Source organism: Aegilops tauschii, chromosome 3, assembly GCF_002575655.3.
Source record: "Aegilops tauschii subsp. strangulata cultivar AL8/78 chromosome 3, Aet v6.0, whole genome shotgun sequence".
NCBI lineage: Eukaryota > Viridiplantae > Streptophyta > Magnoliopsida > Poales > Poaceae > Aegilops > Aegilops tauschii.
In genome coordinates, this window is record NC_053037.3 from 623,265,997 (window position 1) to 623,281,893 (window position 15,897).

General features: G+C 47.8%; 1 protein-coding gene and 1 pseudogene across 1 annotated transcript; both read right to left on the reverse strand.

Annotated features, from left to right (window-relative positions):
* The window catches only part of LOC141020856 (double-stranded RNA-binding protein 1-like), a 43,899-nt pseudogene that overhangs the window by 2,259 nt on the left and 25,743 nt on the right, over positions 1 to 15,897 (reverse strand).
* Positions 4,898 to 7,389, reverse strand: LOC109784615 (uncharacterized). The gene has a single exon (XM_073496034.1). It carries the CDS (start codon positions 7,227 to 7,229, stop codon positions 6,195 to 6,197), a length of 1,035 nt encoding a protein of 344 aa, XP_073352135.1. The 5' UTR covers positions 7,230 to 7,389; the 3' UTR covers positions 4,898 to 6,194.

Consider the following 15,897-nt stretch of genomic DNA (forward strand, 5'->3'; position numbering starts at 1 on the left):
AGTCTTTTCCCTTAATCGACATCAATGGATAATTTATTGTAAAACATATACAAATAAAAATAAAAATAAAGGAATTTTTACCATGGATTAGGTCTTTATCATGAAGATAATTTATGTTAGTTGGGTTGAATTGTAGTCCGCCTTGTTTGGACTCCTTAACAAACAACTAGTTTGGTGAAGGCATGCAAGGAGTACCAGTTTCCTATGTCTTGGTTTGAATCGGCACATGGTGGACATTTTTGCTTGGACGGAGTGGTAGATAGAGTTCCAAGGAAAAATATTACAAACACATCGTGTTGTCATGGATGACCTCTTAGAAATCAATCGATGTGGATGTCAGTTGTTGTTAGAAGGCAGGATTTATGTCTCTGGCAAGGTAATGAGAAATCACATGTATGGGAGCACGCTTTGTACTAGCTCGGGATGATGATGCTGGACTGCGGTTGCATGACTTGGGCATCATGAGAGCCTATAACTTGCTTCTAAGGCAAGCGAAAGGAGAGTTGTGATTGATGCATTCCTTTTAGGCGGTGGCGGTATGGGTGTGTTTCACTATACATTTTTTGTGTATATCGACTTACCCAGAAAAATGATGCCAACCTCATTGTTAGGAAATCATGAGTGAAACAATTTAACATATGGTTTAACCATAAAATGTATTGATATACATGAACATTTTTTTCACATGAATGGAGAAACAATCATTGAAGCCGGATGTTATTTGTTTAGAAACATCTTCTCGAAAATGAAGTTGAATGTGTTGAAGGAATTGTTTTGGAATGTCCGAGACACAGAAAATAAGACCATGAAAAGACATGGGAAAAAAAATCCTTGGAGACCATCTCCATGAATTCTCCTATGTGCACCGACGTTAGGTGACTCCTTCCGAGCATACCTGGCCTTGAATAGACAAAAATAATTTCTTGCTTCTAAGGGCAGGCATCAGCGAGACTATTTTCAAGGAAGTTGGTTGCACATTTGGTTGTATTTGTCTTCTGTTGCAATGTTCAAGCACGAAGGGGGACTCCACCTTTAATCGGTTCTTTATTGTTCATTAGCTTGTGTGCTTATCAAGTGGGTTGTGTTGTAAGCTATGCTTTCAACATCCTTGTATTTTTCAACCATTGGTTTTTCTTCCTCCGTTAGTTTGATGGTAATCTTCTTGTTGGATGTATCCATGGAAAGTTCATGGCTTTGCTAATTCGAAGTTGGCCTCATCCGGAACCTCCATCCTGAAAAATGATTTTGGTGAGACAAAAAATACTTCCAGTTCAATTGGCGGTATTCTTGTTTCTGTCTCTTCTTCTCACTTCTCCACAATAACACTTATGATCCACAACTTCTCCCTTTCAAGATCCATTCCATCCTAGCCTCGCAATAACCTCTTCTTCTAAAATCACATGCCTAAGCATCCCAACACTAATTTTATAGTAAAATTTCCCCTGTTATTAAAAATGGCACAAAATTATTTCTTCATCAACCTAAAAGCCAAATCTTAACTAACTACTACTCCTCTCTCCCATGAACTACTCACACAACAAAATAATTTTTTTCCTTTAGTGGATCACTAATAGGACACGTACCATAGCTTTGACACTTAACAAATCCTTTCATGCCAGAAGAAATCTTCAATTCTTTGTGGGAATTATCGCAAATGCTAAACACAGCCTTGATGGTTTTTGTCCTTGTGGACAAAAAAAATTAGTGCCACCACAAAAGCTAAGATCTTTAATATTTTCTTTGAATATGTGAAATTAATCAAATAAAAATAGACATAACCATCATAAAAATACTATTTCCTCCGTTCTATAACATATTGCGTATAGATTTTTTGAAAAGTTAAAGTTTGCAAACTTTGACAAACTTTATAGATAATACTGTTTATATCTACAATACCAAAACGGCGCTCAGGCATCACCAACACCGGCATTTGCTCCTCGTCCCATCCCTACCTGGCTCCATGGTCGATGTTGTCGATGCCTCGCTCCTGGACACCGTGCGGCAGTTTGCAGAGATCCCTTGCGATGTTCCCGTTGCTTGGAGAACGGACCTTGGGCGCACGGGTGCCACAATCCTTGGCGTCCGCTCAGCTCTTTGGCATGCCTTGTCGCGCCACCACTGTATCGCCTGAGCACCGAGCATTGTCGAGCTCCAGCTTCTTGTGGGGGTCCGATGAAATCCACTCCCCCCTACAAGGCGCTTCATCGAGGGTCCTGGGCGTCGATTGTATCTGATGATGTTGGCTCGGCACCCCCGAACTGATGTGCTACTGCAGTCCACTTTAGCAACTCAGGCCAAGTTGTTGATGCGTGTTGGGAGCTTTCTGGAGCGGGCGGAGGCGGCCCTGGACAAGCTCTCTCTTGTGTCGGCTGTGTTGCAGTCCACTCCTACGTCGCGTCCTTCTAGTCAGGTTGATGTCTTTTAGTCAGGTTGATGTTGTTGGTGGCTCAACGGAGAACAGGGGTGAAGAGCTCTATGGTTGTTCCTCCCCTCGAGTTGGGGACAACTTGTCGTCGATGTCTGCTGCTGTAAGCGAGGCCATCGCCGTGGTCGTCGCCCCTGTGTTGCAGATTATGCCCGAGCTTCAACAACTATGTGTGAGACCTGTTTCACATCAGCCTATGGAGCATGTGGAGGTCGTCTCGCTAGTGACCCCTGTTGAGCGGCAGGATTCACCTAGGTCATGTGAGCAACTAGAGGCGTCCGGCTCCATCGTGTCGGTGGTATCTGTGACTGGTAATGTTGAGGCAGTCAAGTTGTTGGTGTTTGATCCTTTGGACCCCAGCCAGATGGTCGCCATTGTGGAGCGTGAAGGTTCCGATGTTACAGTTACTCACTCGCACGAGACCGTTGGGCAGGTTTCTGTGCATGACAAGGTCAATGATATTCTCTTCCAGATAGAGATTCATAGCTTGCTCAAACGTTTGGAGGCGGCTAGCCCTGGATCTGACAAGGCGATTGTTGAGGAAGTTCTCAGGAGCAAGAGAATGAAGAGTGGCGCCACAAGAAAGGCGTCTGCGGCTGCTTGATGGATGGTCAGCAGTCTCTTGGGTTGTCCTTATGGTCTGAGTTGTCAGCGCGGATTTGGTGGTGCACGTGGTCTTCGGCCGTGTTATTCTTAGGGGTTTCTTTGCGGTGTAGCACTGTGAGGGTTGGTGGTCGCTATGTGTTGGGTATGGTTGTCGGGTTGATCGTGTGTTTACGGGGTTACATGCTCTGTGAGTAGTCCACGTGTGGTTGATTTGTTTCGGTTTTCGCGCGGTTTTTCGTTGATTAACTGGGCAATTCTCTTCTGCTTAATTAATCGATGAGGCAAATCTTTTGCCTCCGTTTTGAAAAAAATATATATATAATATGAAACTACATCTAACGGTATATGTTTGGCATTCTAGATGTAAGTGTTTTTCTCAATCAACTTGCTCAAAGTTGGTCACCAGTGATTACTCAAAAAACTTGGTCAAAGTTTGTGAGGTTTTACTTTTATAAAAATCTATATGCACTACATTATGGAACGGAGGGAGCATGTAAAACTTACTGTCTTACTTGATACAATTTTATTAGCCTTAATAGGTTAATTAGTTGAGATGTTTACATGCAATGTCTTAAACCATTGACCATGATTATCCATATCTCCTTCATCGAGTTACTGCATTTATAGTGTTGGTACCATATTGGTTTAGAAAAATAGAATATTGGAAAGTAAGGAAAACAACAGAAAGGTTGTCTCTACTTTATTTTAGGAAAAAGTAGAGAAAAATAAATAGGTATAAATAAAATCTGAAAATGAGAAAAAATCTATATGGAAATTGATGGCAGATCCCGTACGTACGCCCAAACATGTAGGGGCATCAAGATTGTCATGTACATCTTGCTAAGAGGTCTATTATGCGATATTTTGATCCTATACCCTCCATCCGTAAATACCTGTTAACACAAATTGATATCAAAAGTAATGATCAGATAGATGTATATTTGTGGTCACATCAGTGTCCACAACATCATCAATTCGCTAATGGAGGGGCTATTTGTTACGACATCAAATCAGTCTAATAAAAATCACAACAAAAAATTAGTCAAATTATATGCTTTTGTGATGATATCTGATGTTCTAGATGATCTGGTCCAACATCTTGGTTCATGAGTGATATTAAGCATGCATATCGCCAATCTATGTAGCTGCATAAGTTCACGGGCGTTTCGACTATGTGCAGAGGCGGATCCAGGCCCCAGGCAGCCAGGGCCTAGGCCTGGGGCGTGGTAATGATTTTCTTGGTTGGCTGTAACAAATTGTTCACAGTAGCAGATTGTATTACATTGTAGCCATACAGCCTGATTGGTGAGACTGATTGTGTTCGCATGAACTGCCTTTTGGACCTAAGCCTGATTGAAGTACATGCCACCACATCAATTCTTAGCACATATTAGCCAATTCCTGCACAAGAATGTACTCTGGTCGATGCTGCAGCTCAGAACAGGTACATACCATGGAATCTTTAGCCCTGACTTTCTTGTCTAAACATGTTGTAGGCGTTAATGACGACATATGCCCGCTTTCCAGACCGTCGACGGGTCATCGCCTCATTGGGACATTTTAGGGGTGGATAATAATTGCCTCAGCCGAGTTTGATTGGAAGACGTCCTGCCGCAGGTACTCATACAGCTCGGCATGCACCTCAACTGGTACTCCAGTATGGATTTGCCAATCTGTGACGTGTTATGTGATAGCACCTGGAGCTAGCGCTCTGTCAATCTCACCTCATGGTGCACATATTGTTTTTGGCTTGTTGGTTCTTCCAGCGATTCAATGAAGCTTCACAATGGGAGCATTGATTCTTGATGATTCAGAGACGTGGTAGCACTACGTAGATCTCGCCCACAACGGTGAAATTATGGCTCTCTTGCCCTCAAGATTGGAGAGGAAAAACCCGAAGAGATCGAGATTCATGTGCGTACATAAAAGAAATAGTTACATTATATGTACGTACATGTGGCCTCAGATCTACTTCCTCCGTTCCTAAATATTTGTCTTTTTAGAGATTTTAAATGGACTACCACATACAGATGTATATAGACATATTTTAGAGTGTAGATTCGCTCATTTTGCTCCGTATGTAGTCACTTGTTAAAATCTCTAAAAAGACAAATATTTACGAACGGAGGGAGTATAATTCATGTGTCCGTCGCTAGTGGGTCCATCAAAGGGAGGAGGACGGCCGCTGTGAGAAGACGGTTCCTACGAACGGACCAGATAGGGCTCATGGATGTAGGGCACGAATTTGCATGGGGCAATGGGCAGGGTCCGATGATTTCTATTCCCTTTCTCCGCGGGAATTTTTTATTCCCTTGAGACATGATTTATAAAGTTAGAGTCATACGTGTTTGTCATGTGTTGAGCTTGAAACCCACCAGATGTTTATGTTACGATAAGATGTAGTATTGGTTAGAGTCTGTTTGTCACTGAGACCCACCAGATGTTTAAGTTGCATATACATTGAACGGAAACGGTTTTTAAATTTTAAAAAAGGTTATCGAGATCAAGGGCCTGTATTTTCTACTCCCTCTGTAGTTTGCAGAGGTAGTAATTAATGTGCAATTTTGTACTAGAATTTTCTCTTGTTATCTCGTCTTGTGCTTATAGTGTATATATATAACAAATAGATATATATTCATATAGGATGTTGGGTGTCACGTTGAGTCTAACGTTTGTATGGTCTAAGGGACGATTGTCTGTGAATAAGGACGATCTAAATGTAATTAAGATTCTGTTCCACAAAAGGAAAAAAACAAACACCAAAGATTTTGCATGTAGATCATTGTATAATGATGCCAGCTATAACATATTTGTATTTCATTAAATGCCAGCAGCCAGCGACAGTACAATTCAGATCTAGCCATTAATAATTGATAATAAGAAACGACATGAAATTTGCTCAACATAAGATGAAACTAGACAAAGATTCTCAAAAAAAAAATTAAAAATTGCTACTGACGACAAACAGATTGAGGAACTATCGTCCATGCATGAATGATTTTACTGGAACCGATGGACACGGGTTTAGATCTCCTCTTCTTCGGCGTTCGGCTCAAGCACCTGCTGCGCCATCTCCAACCCGGCAGGGAACTCCGGTGGCGGCATTGCCATAAGCCATTGCTGTAACTCTGTCTCCATCCCCGCCTCGAACGACGACGGCTGATCAATCAGCATTTCCATCTGCTCCATATCCATCCCGACAGCGAACCCCGGCGGCGGAGGCATCTCCTGCCCCGGCGGCAACCACCTGAGCTGGAGGCATCTCCTGCATATCCACCCCAGCGGCGATCACCTGAGCCGGAGGCATCTCCATCACTATATGCGGTTGCATATCCATCCCGGCGGCGACCACCTGAGCCGGGGGCATCTCCATCACCATCTGCTGTTGCATATCTATCCCGGAGGGGAACCCCTGAGGCGGAGGCAGCGGCGCCATCACCATCTGCTGCATATCCATCCTGGCCTCGAACCCCTGGCCCTGCGGTGGAGGCACCAGAAACTGGAACTCCATCCCGGCGTGGGCGCTGCCGCTGCTGCTACCGAACTCAAAGATGCTGCCACCGAAGATCTGGGCCGGGGGCGGCGGGGTGATTTTAACCTTGCGGCTGAAGTCCAATAGAACCTGGTTGGCGCGGTCGGAGACGTCGGTCTTTACCTTGAGAAGCGTGGCAAAGAAGGCCGCCATGTCGTCGTCCCCCATGTCGCGCACCTTCGGGTCGACCCACGCCGCAATCTGGTCCCCCGCGGCGCGCTCCTTAGCCATGGCCTTGTCGATGCGCTTCGTCTGCTTCTTCACCTCCCTCAGCTCCGTGCGCATCTCGGCGAGCTGCTGGGCCAGCCTCTTGACGTTGTCTTCGTCGGCAGCGCCCTCCCCCGCGCCGGCCCCGGCACCCTCCGCCGCCAGGAAACGGCCATTGGCAGCGCCCTGCGCCATCGGGAAAGCACCCAGACCTTCCCCCGCCAGGAAGCGTTCTACGACGGGGTCGACGGAGGGGTGGCCGAAGGAGAATACCTTGCCGCCGGGAGAGAAGGCGAGGGCGGCCAGCTGGGCGCCCGTGAGCACAGACAGCTCGCTGGCCTTGTTGAAGAGCCCCACTCGGCGCTTGGCGTAGGAGACTTGCCGGGCATCCTGCTGCTCGATCCGGCGGATTACGGTCTTCTTCCGGCCGCTGCCACCCCTCCGATTGGGTGCCGCCATTGCTCGCTCGCTCGCTCGGTGGCTGGGCTCAGAGAAAAGAAGGAAGATGAGTGTGTGTGGGTGTGGCTATGCCTCGGGGTCGGGGCTTTATATAGCAAGCGGCCGGAGAAGAATGGCGAAGCTGAGCCGCGTACAATAAAAGCTATGAGATCTGTTTCGGTATTCGCTGAGCTGTCAACATAAAAAACTCACGCGTGGGATAACTACGTAGTATACCACGCAAACAAAAGGATAACTACGTACGTGGACGAATCGATCGGGACGTGACAACAAAATGTCCAAGCAATGTACTCCTTCCATTTTGCAACTATAAGATGTTCTATCTTTTGTGAATCTGATGTAGTATATAGACGTATTTTAGTATGCTTACTCACTCATTTCAGTCCGTACATGGTTCATATTGAAATATCTAAAACATGTTATCTTTGTGAGGAGTAGTTGGGAAATAATTTATCTTCCCAAATGATAAGCACAGAATGTGTGGTATATAGCTTCTCGCCCCGAACAGCCCCATCGTCGTTCATTTTTGCATTTTTGCAGCACGACTAACAAAGCACAGAGCTGCCATGTCAACGTTCGGGCTGGATCTGTCAGCGATCGAACGAAACGACCCCGTCACATGGCCTTATCCATTCGTTACGAGAACTCACACACGGAGAGCGAGGGACCCCACTCCACGGGATCTCGCTGCGGCGCTGGCAAAGAGGTGCTGTGAAGGAGCTCGCGAATGGGATCTCGTGCCGATGGCTGCCGCAGAGGCATTCCTGGAGAACTTGACGGAGGAGCTCGTGAAGGCGGCTGGCCGGGTACGTGGCTGCCGCGGTGGCGCGCTCAAGTGGTCGTGCACGGGGCAGCTCCGTAGGCTGTACAGTGGTCGTCGTCGCGCAGGGAGCGCGCGTTGGCGGCACTGTCGAAGAGGAGTGGCTGGAAGCCATCGGATCTACATCGACATCTCGTCTGGCCACTGCATGGAACAGGGGGTGGTGGGCTGGTGGCCATGCCCGTCTCGCCAGTGAGTCCCTGCGCCTTCGGATCGTGATGGGAATGGGGGAATGCGTGCATGTTGTACGTACGTTGCAATTTTGTGTACGAACTCATGGCAAATTCGCATGGGCTGAAATAGATTATACCGAATGTTTTTGCCATGGCAATTTCCACTTTTCCCCACATGAATCCAATGTTCAAATTAGCATAACCATGGCAATTTTCTGGAGCACATGGTAAATTAATACATGGCTGAGTAGATGCTACTGGATATGTTTTGCCATGGTGAATTGTGATTTCTCCCACGAATCCAATGTTCAAATTTACATAACCATGGGTGAGTAGATGCTACTGAATGTGATTGCCATGTCAAAATCCATGTATCTTGTACAGTAGTTTTTCCACAATTTGCCACGATCTACTTAGTATATTTTCTTTTTAAATTTGCCATTTTACCTTACGAACTTTTCGAATTTAGTGTTATTTGGCCGTGATCCTTGTTTGTACTTTGCCACACGTCTAATATCGTGGTAAATTAGCATTGTTAGACATCTTACAAGTTAAGTTGCTTTTCCATGGCAATTTATTTATTTTTGTAGGAAAAATGCTCTAGAGGCAATAATAAATTGGTTATGATCATTCCTTGTTTATGATAAATGTTTATTATTCATGCTAGAATCGTATTGACCGGAAATTTAAATGCATGTGTGAATACATAAACAACACCGCGTCCCTAATAAGACTCTACTAGACTAGCTCATTGATCAAGGATGGTTAATGTTTCCTAACCATAGACATGAGTTGTAATTTGATAATGGGATCACGTCATTAGGAGAATGATGTGATGGACAGAATCAACTGTAATCTTAGCATATGATTGTGTCACTAAATTCAGTTTGCCGTAACTTTCCTAATGTCAACTATCTGTTCCTTAGACCATGAGATCATTCCACTCCCGGATACGGAGGAAAAATTTGTGTGCTATCAAACATTACTTCGTAACTGGGTGATCATAAAGCTACTCTACAGGTATCACCGAAGGTATTTGTTGGATTGTATGGATCGAGACTGAGATTTGTCACTCCGTGTGAAGAAGGACAGATATCTCTGTGCCCTCTTAGTAATATAACATCACAAGAAGCTTGCAAGCATGTAACTAATGAGTTTAGTCAAGGGATCTTGTATTACGGAATGAGTAAAGAGACTTGCCGATAAATAGATTGAACTAGGCATGGAGATACCAACGGTCAAATCTCGGGCAAGTAACTTTTCGTCGGACAAAAGGAATTGCATAAGGGATTAACTAAATCCTTGACATCATGGTTCAACCGATAAAGATCTTTGATGAATATGTGGGAACCAATATGGGCATCCAGGTCCCGCTAGTGTTTATTGACCGGAGAGGTGTCTCGATCATGTTTGCATGATTATCGAACCCGTAGGGTCGCACGCTTAACGTTCGATGACGCTAGAGTAGTATTGACATATTAGTATGGTGAAGTATGAAGGATGTTCGGAGTCCTGAATGGGATCCTGGACATCACAAGGAGCTCAGGAATGGTCCGGAGGTAAAAATTTATATATGGAAAGTCATATTCAGGGTTCCGAAAAATGTTTGGGACTTCTCGATATTGTGCCAGGATGGTTCTAGTAGGTTCAAGAGTGGGACCCTCCTACATGGGGGACATACATGGACGTGGGTAGTGGGGAAAGGCCCCACAGCCCTGTTCTAGGAGCACCAAGATCCCCCTTAAAAGGAATAGAATCATTTTCCGAAGGGATAAGATCATGATCCCTAAAAAAGGGATGGCGATCGGTGGTGCTGCCAATTTAATTGGCTGAGCGCCTCAACAGAGAAAGCCAAAAACTGACTATCTGGGTGAGTGGAAACTGGCCGGCTATCCGAAGACCGTGTCAAACGAAGGGCTTCTTTTTTTATACACTAGCCGAATTGCGTAAAGGTGTCGACCTCGGCCTGCTAAAGCCGACCACTTCACACACCGGGGACTCCTCATCAAACCCCACAGTCAACCTCCTATGACTAAGTGAATGTTATAAAGCTATTATAGTTTGATTGCCTAGTTCCTACAAGCACAGACCACCTCCGGGTACCGATACATCGGCTAAGGGTCAGAGAAGCCTCAAGGAACACCCTTTGTATATTCTACATTGGGGCAGAAGCTGACGACCGACCACTTTCACTTAAACACGGTCGTACAGGAGGAAAATTAATTAAGAAGAAAAATTAAATGATGGAATTTAAAGCCATACTGGTTTCAACAAAAGATAGTTTTTTACATCCCAAACACCTCGGTTCTCCGAGGTGCTAACTAGAAATACAAAGTGTCCTTTGGACACATGACTTCGGTCATCCGGGCACCCTCTGCTACCTCGTCAAAGAATTCTTCCACGGTGCGATGCTTCCCTTTAGCAGGTCTGTCAGCAACAAACTTCACATCCACCTTTCGGAATTGCGTCTTCACGCACGCATATGCCTGCCGTGCTCCTTCAAAGCACGCAGACCGCTTCCAGCAATCAACCTGTGGGGTAGCAATTCGCAGCCGAGCAAGGAGGCCAAAGAGGATGGTCAGCAAGGCTTCGGCGGGCCACAGCTTGATGTAGATGTCCTGGAGCGTTGGCCTTGCCATGCAGAATAAATCCACCAGTTGCTTCATTCGATGGTTCAGCAGCTGCGCCGATGGCGATTCTAGGAACTGCTGCCAAAACGCCTTCTCCTTCTCATGACCCGCCAGCTGGTCAAAGTGCGCGACGGCATCCGCCACACTGTTTGGAAGATCCACGAAGATCTCTGTGGAACGCCACAGCAGGGTGAGCTCGACGCACCCTTTACTGCCAAACAGACACTGCAATAAATATGGCTTACCCGAGGCGATTTGCTCCACTATCTGGAGCACCTCGCGGTCAGCCCGGGCGGTGTCTAGAGCTCGGAGTGTGCAAGTTGGAGCTTCTTGAGCAATTATTCTGGTTGCTTCTTCCCCGCCTGAAGTTTGTCCTATGCATCGAACACGCCCTTAAGGGCCTCCTCGATCTCGATGACCCACGCCCGGACTTTTCCCCGGCCACAATCTCGGCAGCTCAGGCCTACTCTTCCTTCGCGGACGCAACCTTCTGCTGCTCTGCCTCCTGCTGAGCTCTTTTGAGATCAGCCTTGAGCGCCTCAAGCTCGGCCAATGCTGTTGTCATTCAAACAGTTCTGCATTAGCTCTCCACCCAAAGCCATAAATATCAAACTTCTCGTGTTCTATATAACACTTTAAGAAATGCAAGTACGGGTCGCTTACCTCGAGGCAGCTCGGACCCCTGGTTCATCCGGTTGAGGTCCTCCTGGGATCTCTCGAGCTTCCAATTTACCTCTGCAATCTCCTGGGAGACAGAGTTCGGAGCTGAGGTCGAAACCTGCAAACATAGATCTTTCATATACGCCCCATGGTCAATTTATTGAAACTTCAGGACAATCGCCTTATGACATTAGGCAGCATCCTGGGGGCTGCATGTTAGGCTCCTACTTTTCTACAACCCCAACGCCGGTTGCTTGAAACCAACTTCGGGCTAGGGGGCTACTCACTGGCCGGGCCATTTAAAGGACCACAAGGATATGTCCCCGGACAGTTGCATGAATTTGCAAAGAAAATTTAACCACAACAATTATTCTTGTATAAAGATAAAGGAGTAACTCGAAGCTCGTAACGAGGTTCTTGAAGACCAGAACCTCGTGGAGTCCGGCCCCTGCGGACCGGAAGCCTTGCAGCACCGCGCCTATCAAGGCACGATGCCCTTCAAGGTATCCTCCATCTCGTCGGCTCACCCCATGCTATCCCACCCTTGGGCAGGAGGCGGGCGTGACATAACAACCTCGGGCCCAAGCACCTGGGTGCTGGGCCGAGGGGTCTCCAGCTGCGGCGATGGAGCTGGAGCAAACATCGGCTGGGCTGATGGCTGGCCTAGCTACTCTTTGGCGACCCTGGGGTTCTTCTCCCTAGGTCCTGTTGTGCCGAGGCTTCGACCTCGGCCATGACGCCCGGCTCCTCGGCCCCCACCAAGTAGACCTACGCTAAGACACTTTCCATACTCGGATCATATGCAATGAGGGAGAGGCATAAGCTAACACACTTTCCATACTCGGATCATATGCACTTATGATTGGAACTCTAGCAAGTATCCGCAACTACAAAAAATTATTAAGGTAAAACCCAACCATAGCATTAAGTAACCAGTCCTCTTTATTTCCATACACAACAACCCCCATATTCGGGTTTAAGCTTCTATCACTCTCGAAGCCCACTATAAGCGAATCCTGAACGTATTGCAACACCCTACTGTTTCCCACACGTGTGCACGGCATGGTGGGCACCATAGGACAACATCATATCAACACACAACTCATATTAACCACACCATACCACAATTAACCCGTCGGACAAAAAGAATCTACTCAAACATCATAAGATGGCAACATATCATCGGATAATAATATGTGGCCTAAAGCACCATGTTTAAGTAGAGATTACAACGGGAAGAGAGAGGTTTACACCATTGTAATGAGAGGGAGAGAGTTGGTGATGACAGCGGCGAAGTTGTAGTGTAGATCGCCGTCACGATGATTTCCCCAGCGACACTTCGGCGCCACTGGGAGAGAGCTTGAGAGAGACCCCCCTCCTCCTTCTTCTTCCTTGGCCTCCCCCTTAGATGGGAGGAGGGTTTCCCCTCTGGTCCTTGGATGCTATGGCTCCCGGAGGGCAGGAGCCCCTCCGAGATGTTGGGAATGGAGTAGAAAACAAAAAAATCCCACCTACGCACACCCAACATCAATATGAAGATGCATAACAGGTTGGGATCATGATCATTACCGTCAGCGAGTTGTAGCGGAAGAAGATCATGTTGGTGTTGATCGTACTTGGAGTCCCTCGAACCGTCGATGAACAGCCCCTCGAACCGCCGACGAATAGTCTCTCGAACGAAAGACCGAAAGAACGACCTCCCTACTTGGTTGCAAGCGTGAAACCTTCACGAGCCGGCAGTGCTTCGCCATCCAGAGCTAATTGTCGTCGGAGAATTAGAGTGAGTATACTAGAACCACATTGGGCATCTAATTATGAGGATTAGGAAACCAGGTCTAGCTCTAAGTAGATCAACTATGATCAACTAGAACTAGAACTAGATGGGACTAGAGGAGGCTCCAAAAGTTGTGTGTTCAATTGTGGCCAATACCTCAATTATATATAGGTTAGAGGGGGAGAGAGAGGCAGCCACCAAGGAGAGCTCACCATCGTCGTCGACGAGCTCCCTTGCACCTCGCTCTTATACCAAATGTTGGTGCAGTGAGCCCTAGCACTCAAGCCCTAGCGATCGCCGGAGACAAGACCAGAGGGGAGGAAGATGATCACAAAGAATTTGGTGGCGCACAAACACCTACCGCATCGACGGCTTTTTCTGGTTTTCTCCTCGAGCACGAACTCGACCGCCACAGCAAGCTACACAGGGGGAACGAGGGCTTTATACCCACGTGCACTGACACGCTAGCCTGCGCTCGAACGCACCCCACTCACACGACCTGCATGTCCCGCGCTCCCTATGCGCACGCACGCACACTACGCGGCCACCTCCAGCGCCCGACGCGGTCTCCCTCCCGTCCATCTTGCTAACAAATGCACACACACCCACACGCACGCACGCACTGACTCACGCACACACCCGCGGGCTTGCGCATACACACGCCCGTGTCTACCATGGACCGGACTCGACGCGCCCAGCGCACACAAGTGCACACGCTAGAGCCCGCCGTGGCTTATTGCCTAACATTCAACCACCTAAGCCACGGCCTAGAGGAGGCCTGCGTCCTCAACATCGATGTCCGCCATTGCCGGCACCAGACTAGACTGCAGCCACGCGCCAGCAAGGACGCCCGCGCCGCCGCGCGACCCGAGCGCCTCCGCCGGGGCCTGCAGCGCCGTGCCGCACAACCCGAGCGAGGAGAAATGGCCTTGCCGTGCCACCAGCGTCATGTGGGCTTTGCCTCGCAACACGCTAAGGCTTCATCGAGGAGGAGGGGTGGGTTCGGGTGTATGGCCGGCGGCTAACTTTTGGCTCCCGGGCCGCGGCGTCGAGGCGACACCGGAGGGCTGGATGCAGAGCTTGTGTCAAGGTGGGTTCTTAGTTCTTAAACGTGTTTTTTTCTAAAAGACGTGGTATTCTCCTTAAAATCAAATAAAATGCCATAGATATAGTGCGGTCTATAACATTACTTTTGTTGATGCCAAACAACGTCGTTTCTGCTCCGGTGCTCCCCCCTGGGCTGAACGCGAGGGGGAGAAACACAAGGACGGCTGAGATCTGTCAAAAACGATTCGTGAAGAGGGGCACGATCGTCTTTTTATGCCCGCGGAGAGCGCGCGTACAGCCCTGTACAAGCCCGCACCGGCCCGATTACTTTTGTACACTGGGGGTATACATGTATTGTACGTGGGCAATTCGTTTTCCCTTGTCACGTGCGGCGGTCGTGGGCGTGGGCGGCGGCGGTCGTGGGCTAGCCACGCGGCCACGCGGCGCACGAAAACTTCCAAAAACGTCACATCCTATAAAGAGGGAGGGGAACCACCACCGGCCGCATCGCCCCCACCATTTCCCCCCAAATCGGCTCACTCCCTCTCTCCTTGCCGCATCGTCTCCCCCTCGTCTCCATCGCCCCGCCACGGCACCTACTCGCTCAACCCCACCGCCTCCCTCTCTCCGGTGGGTTCTCTTAGGCTTCGATGGCGCAAGGTGGTGGTGCTGCCGCCACTGCGCACGGAGTTGCGGTCGAGGCCGCGAACACCGCGGCAGATGCCGTCCAAGAAGTGGCCGCCGTCGGCGGTGCGGGAGATGCTGCACCCGCAGTCGCTGGATCGGTCGCTGCGGCGGCGGATCTGGTGGAGCAAGGGGTGGTGGGCTCGGACTCCGTCGTGCCGGACCTGGTGGTGACGGCGTCTGGCGGCACACTGGATGCAGGTGCGGAGGCGAGCGACAAGCAGGTGGTGGATGTGGTAATCCTTCTCGTTCCCCTCCTCTCTTAGTTGTAGTTGTTAAGCAGAAGATTTAGTAGATAGGGTTTTTTATTGTAGATTTGTGATTGAATGCGGCACCCCCTTCTGCTTGTTAGGGTTTTTTGATTGAATGGGGAACCCCATTTGAGAGTTAGGGTTTTTTGTAGTTGATTCATGGTTGAATGCTAGAGAGATCATAATGAGAGTTAGGTTTTTTATATTAGAATCCGGATTGCCTCATGTGCTCAGATTTTGTTCTATGCTGTATATGTTGTTAGATTTGTTTTGCATATTCCCTCAGTGGGCCACGGCAGGGGCTGAGCCGCCACCCAGTGTATCTATTAAAGTTGATATTGTACAAATGAGGTTAAAATCCTACTTTGTTCATTTGATGTCTATCAATTAATTGTTGAAATGAACACAGTACGTTTAACTAGTGCACAATTTCAAAATAGTTAGGAGCTTCCCTTCATTATCCATAAACTAAAATTGTAGGTAGGTTTTATTTTTGATCTGTAGGATTGCTGTACTTATAACGTAAACCATAAGTAGATTTGCTAGACATGCAACTATGCCAGATGACCAGGTCATATTAAATTTATGTTGCATAACTCCATGAATGAATGTCATATGAAATAGTTTCA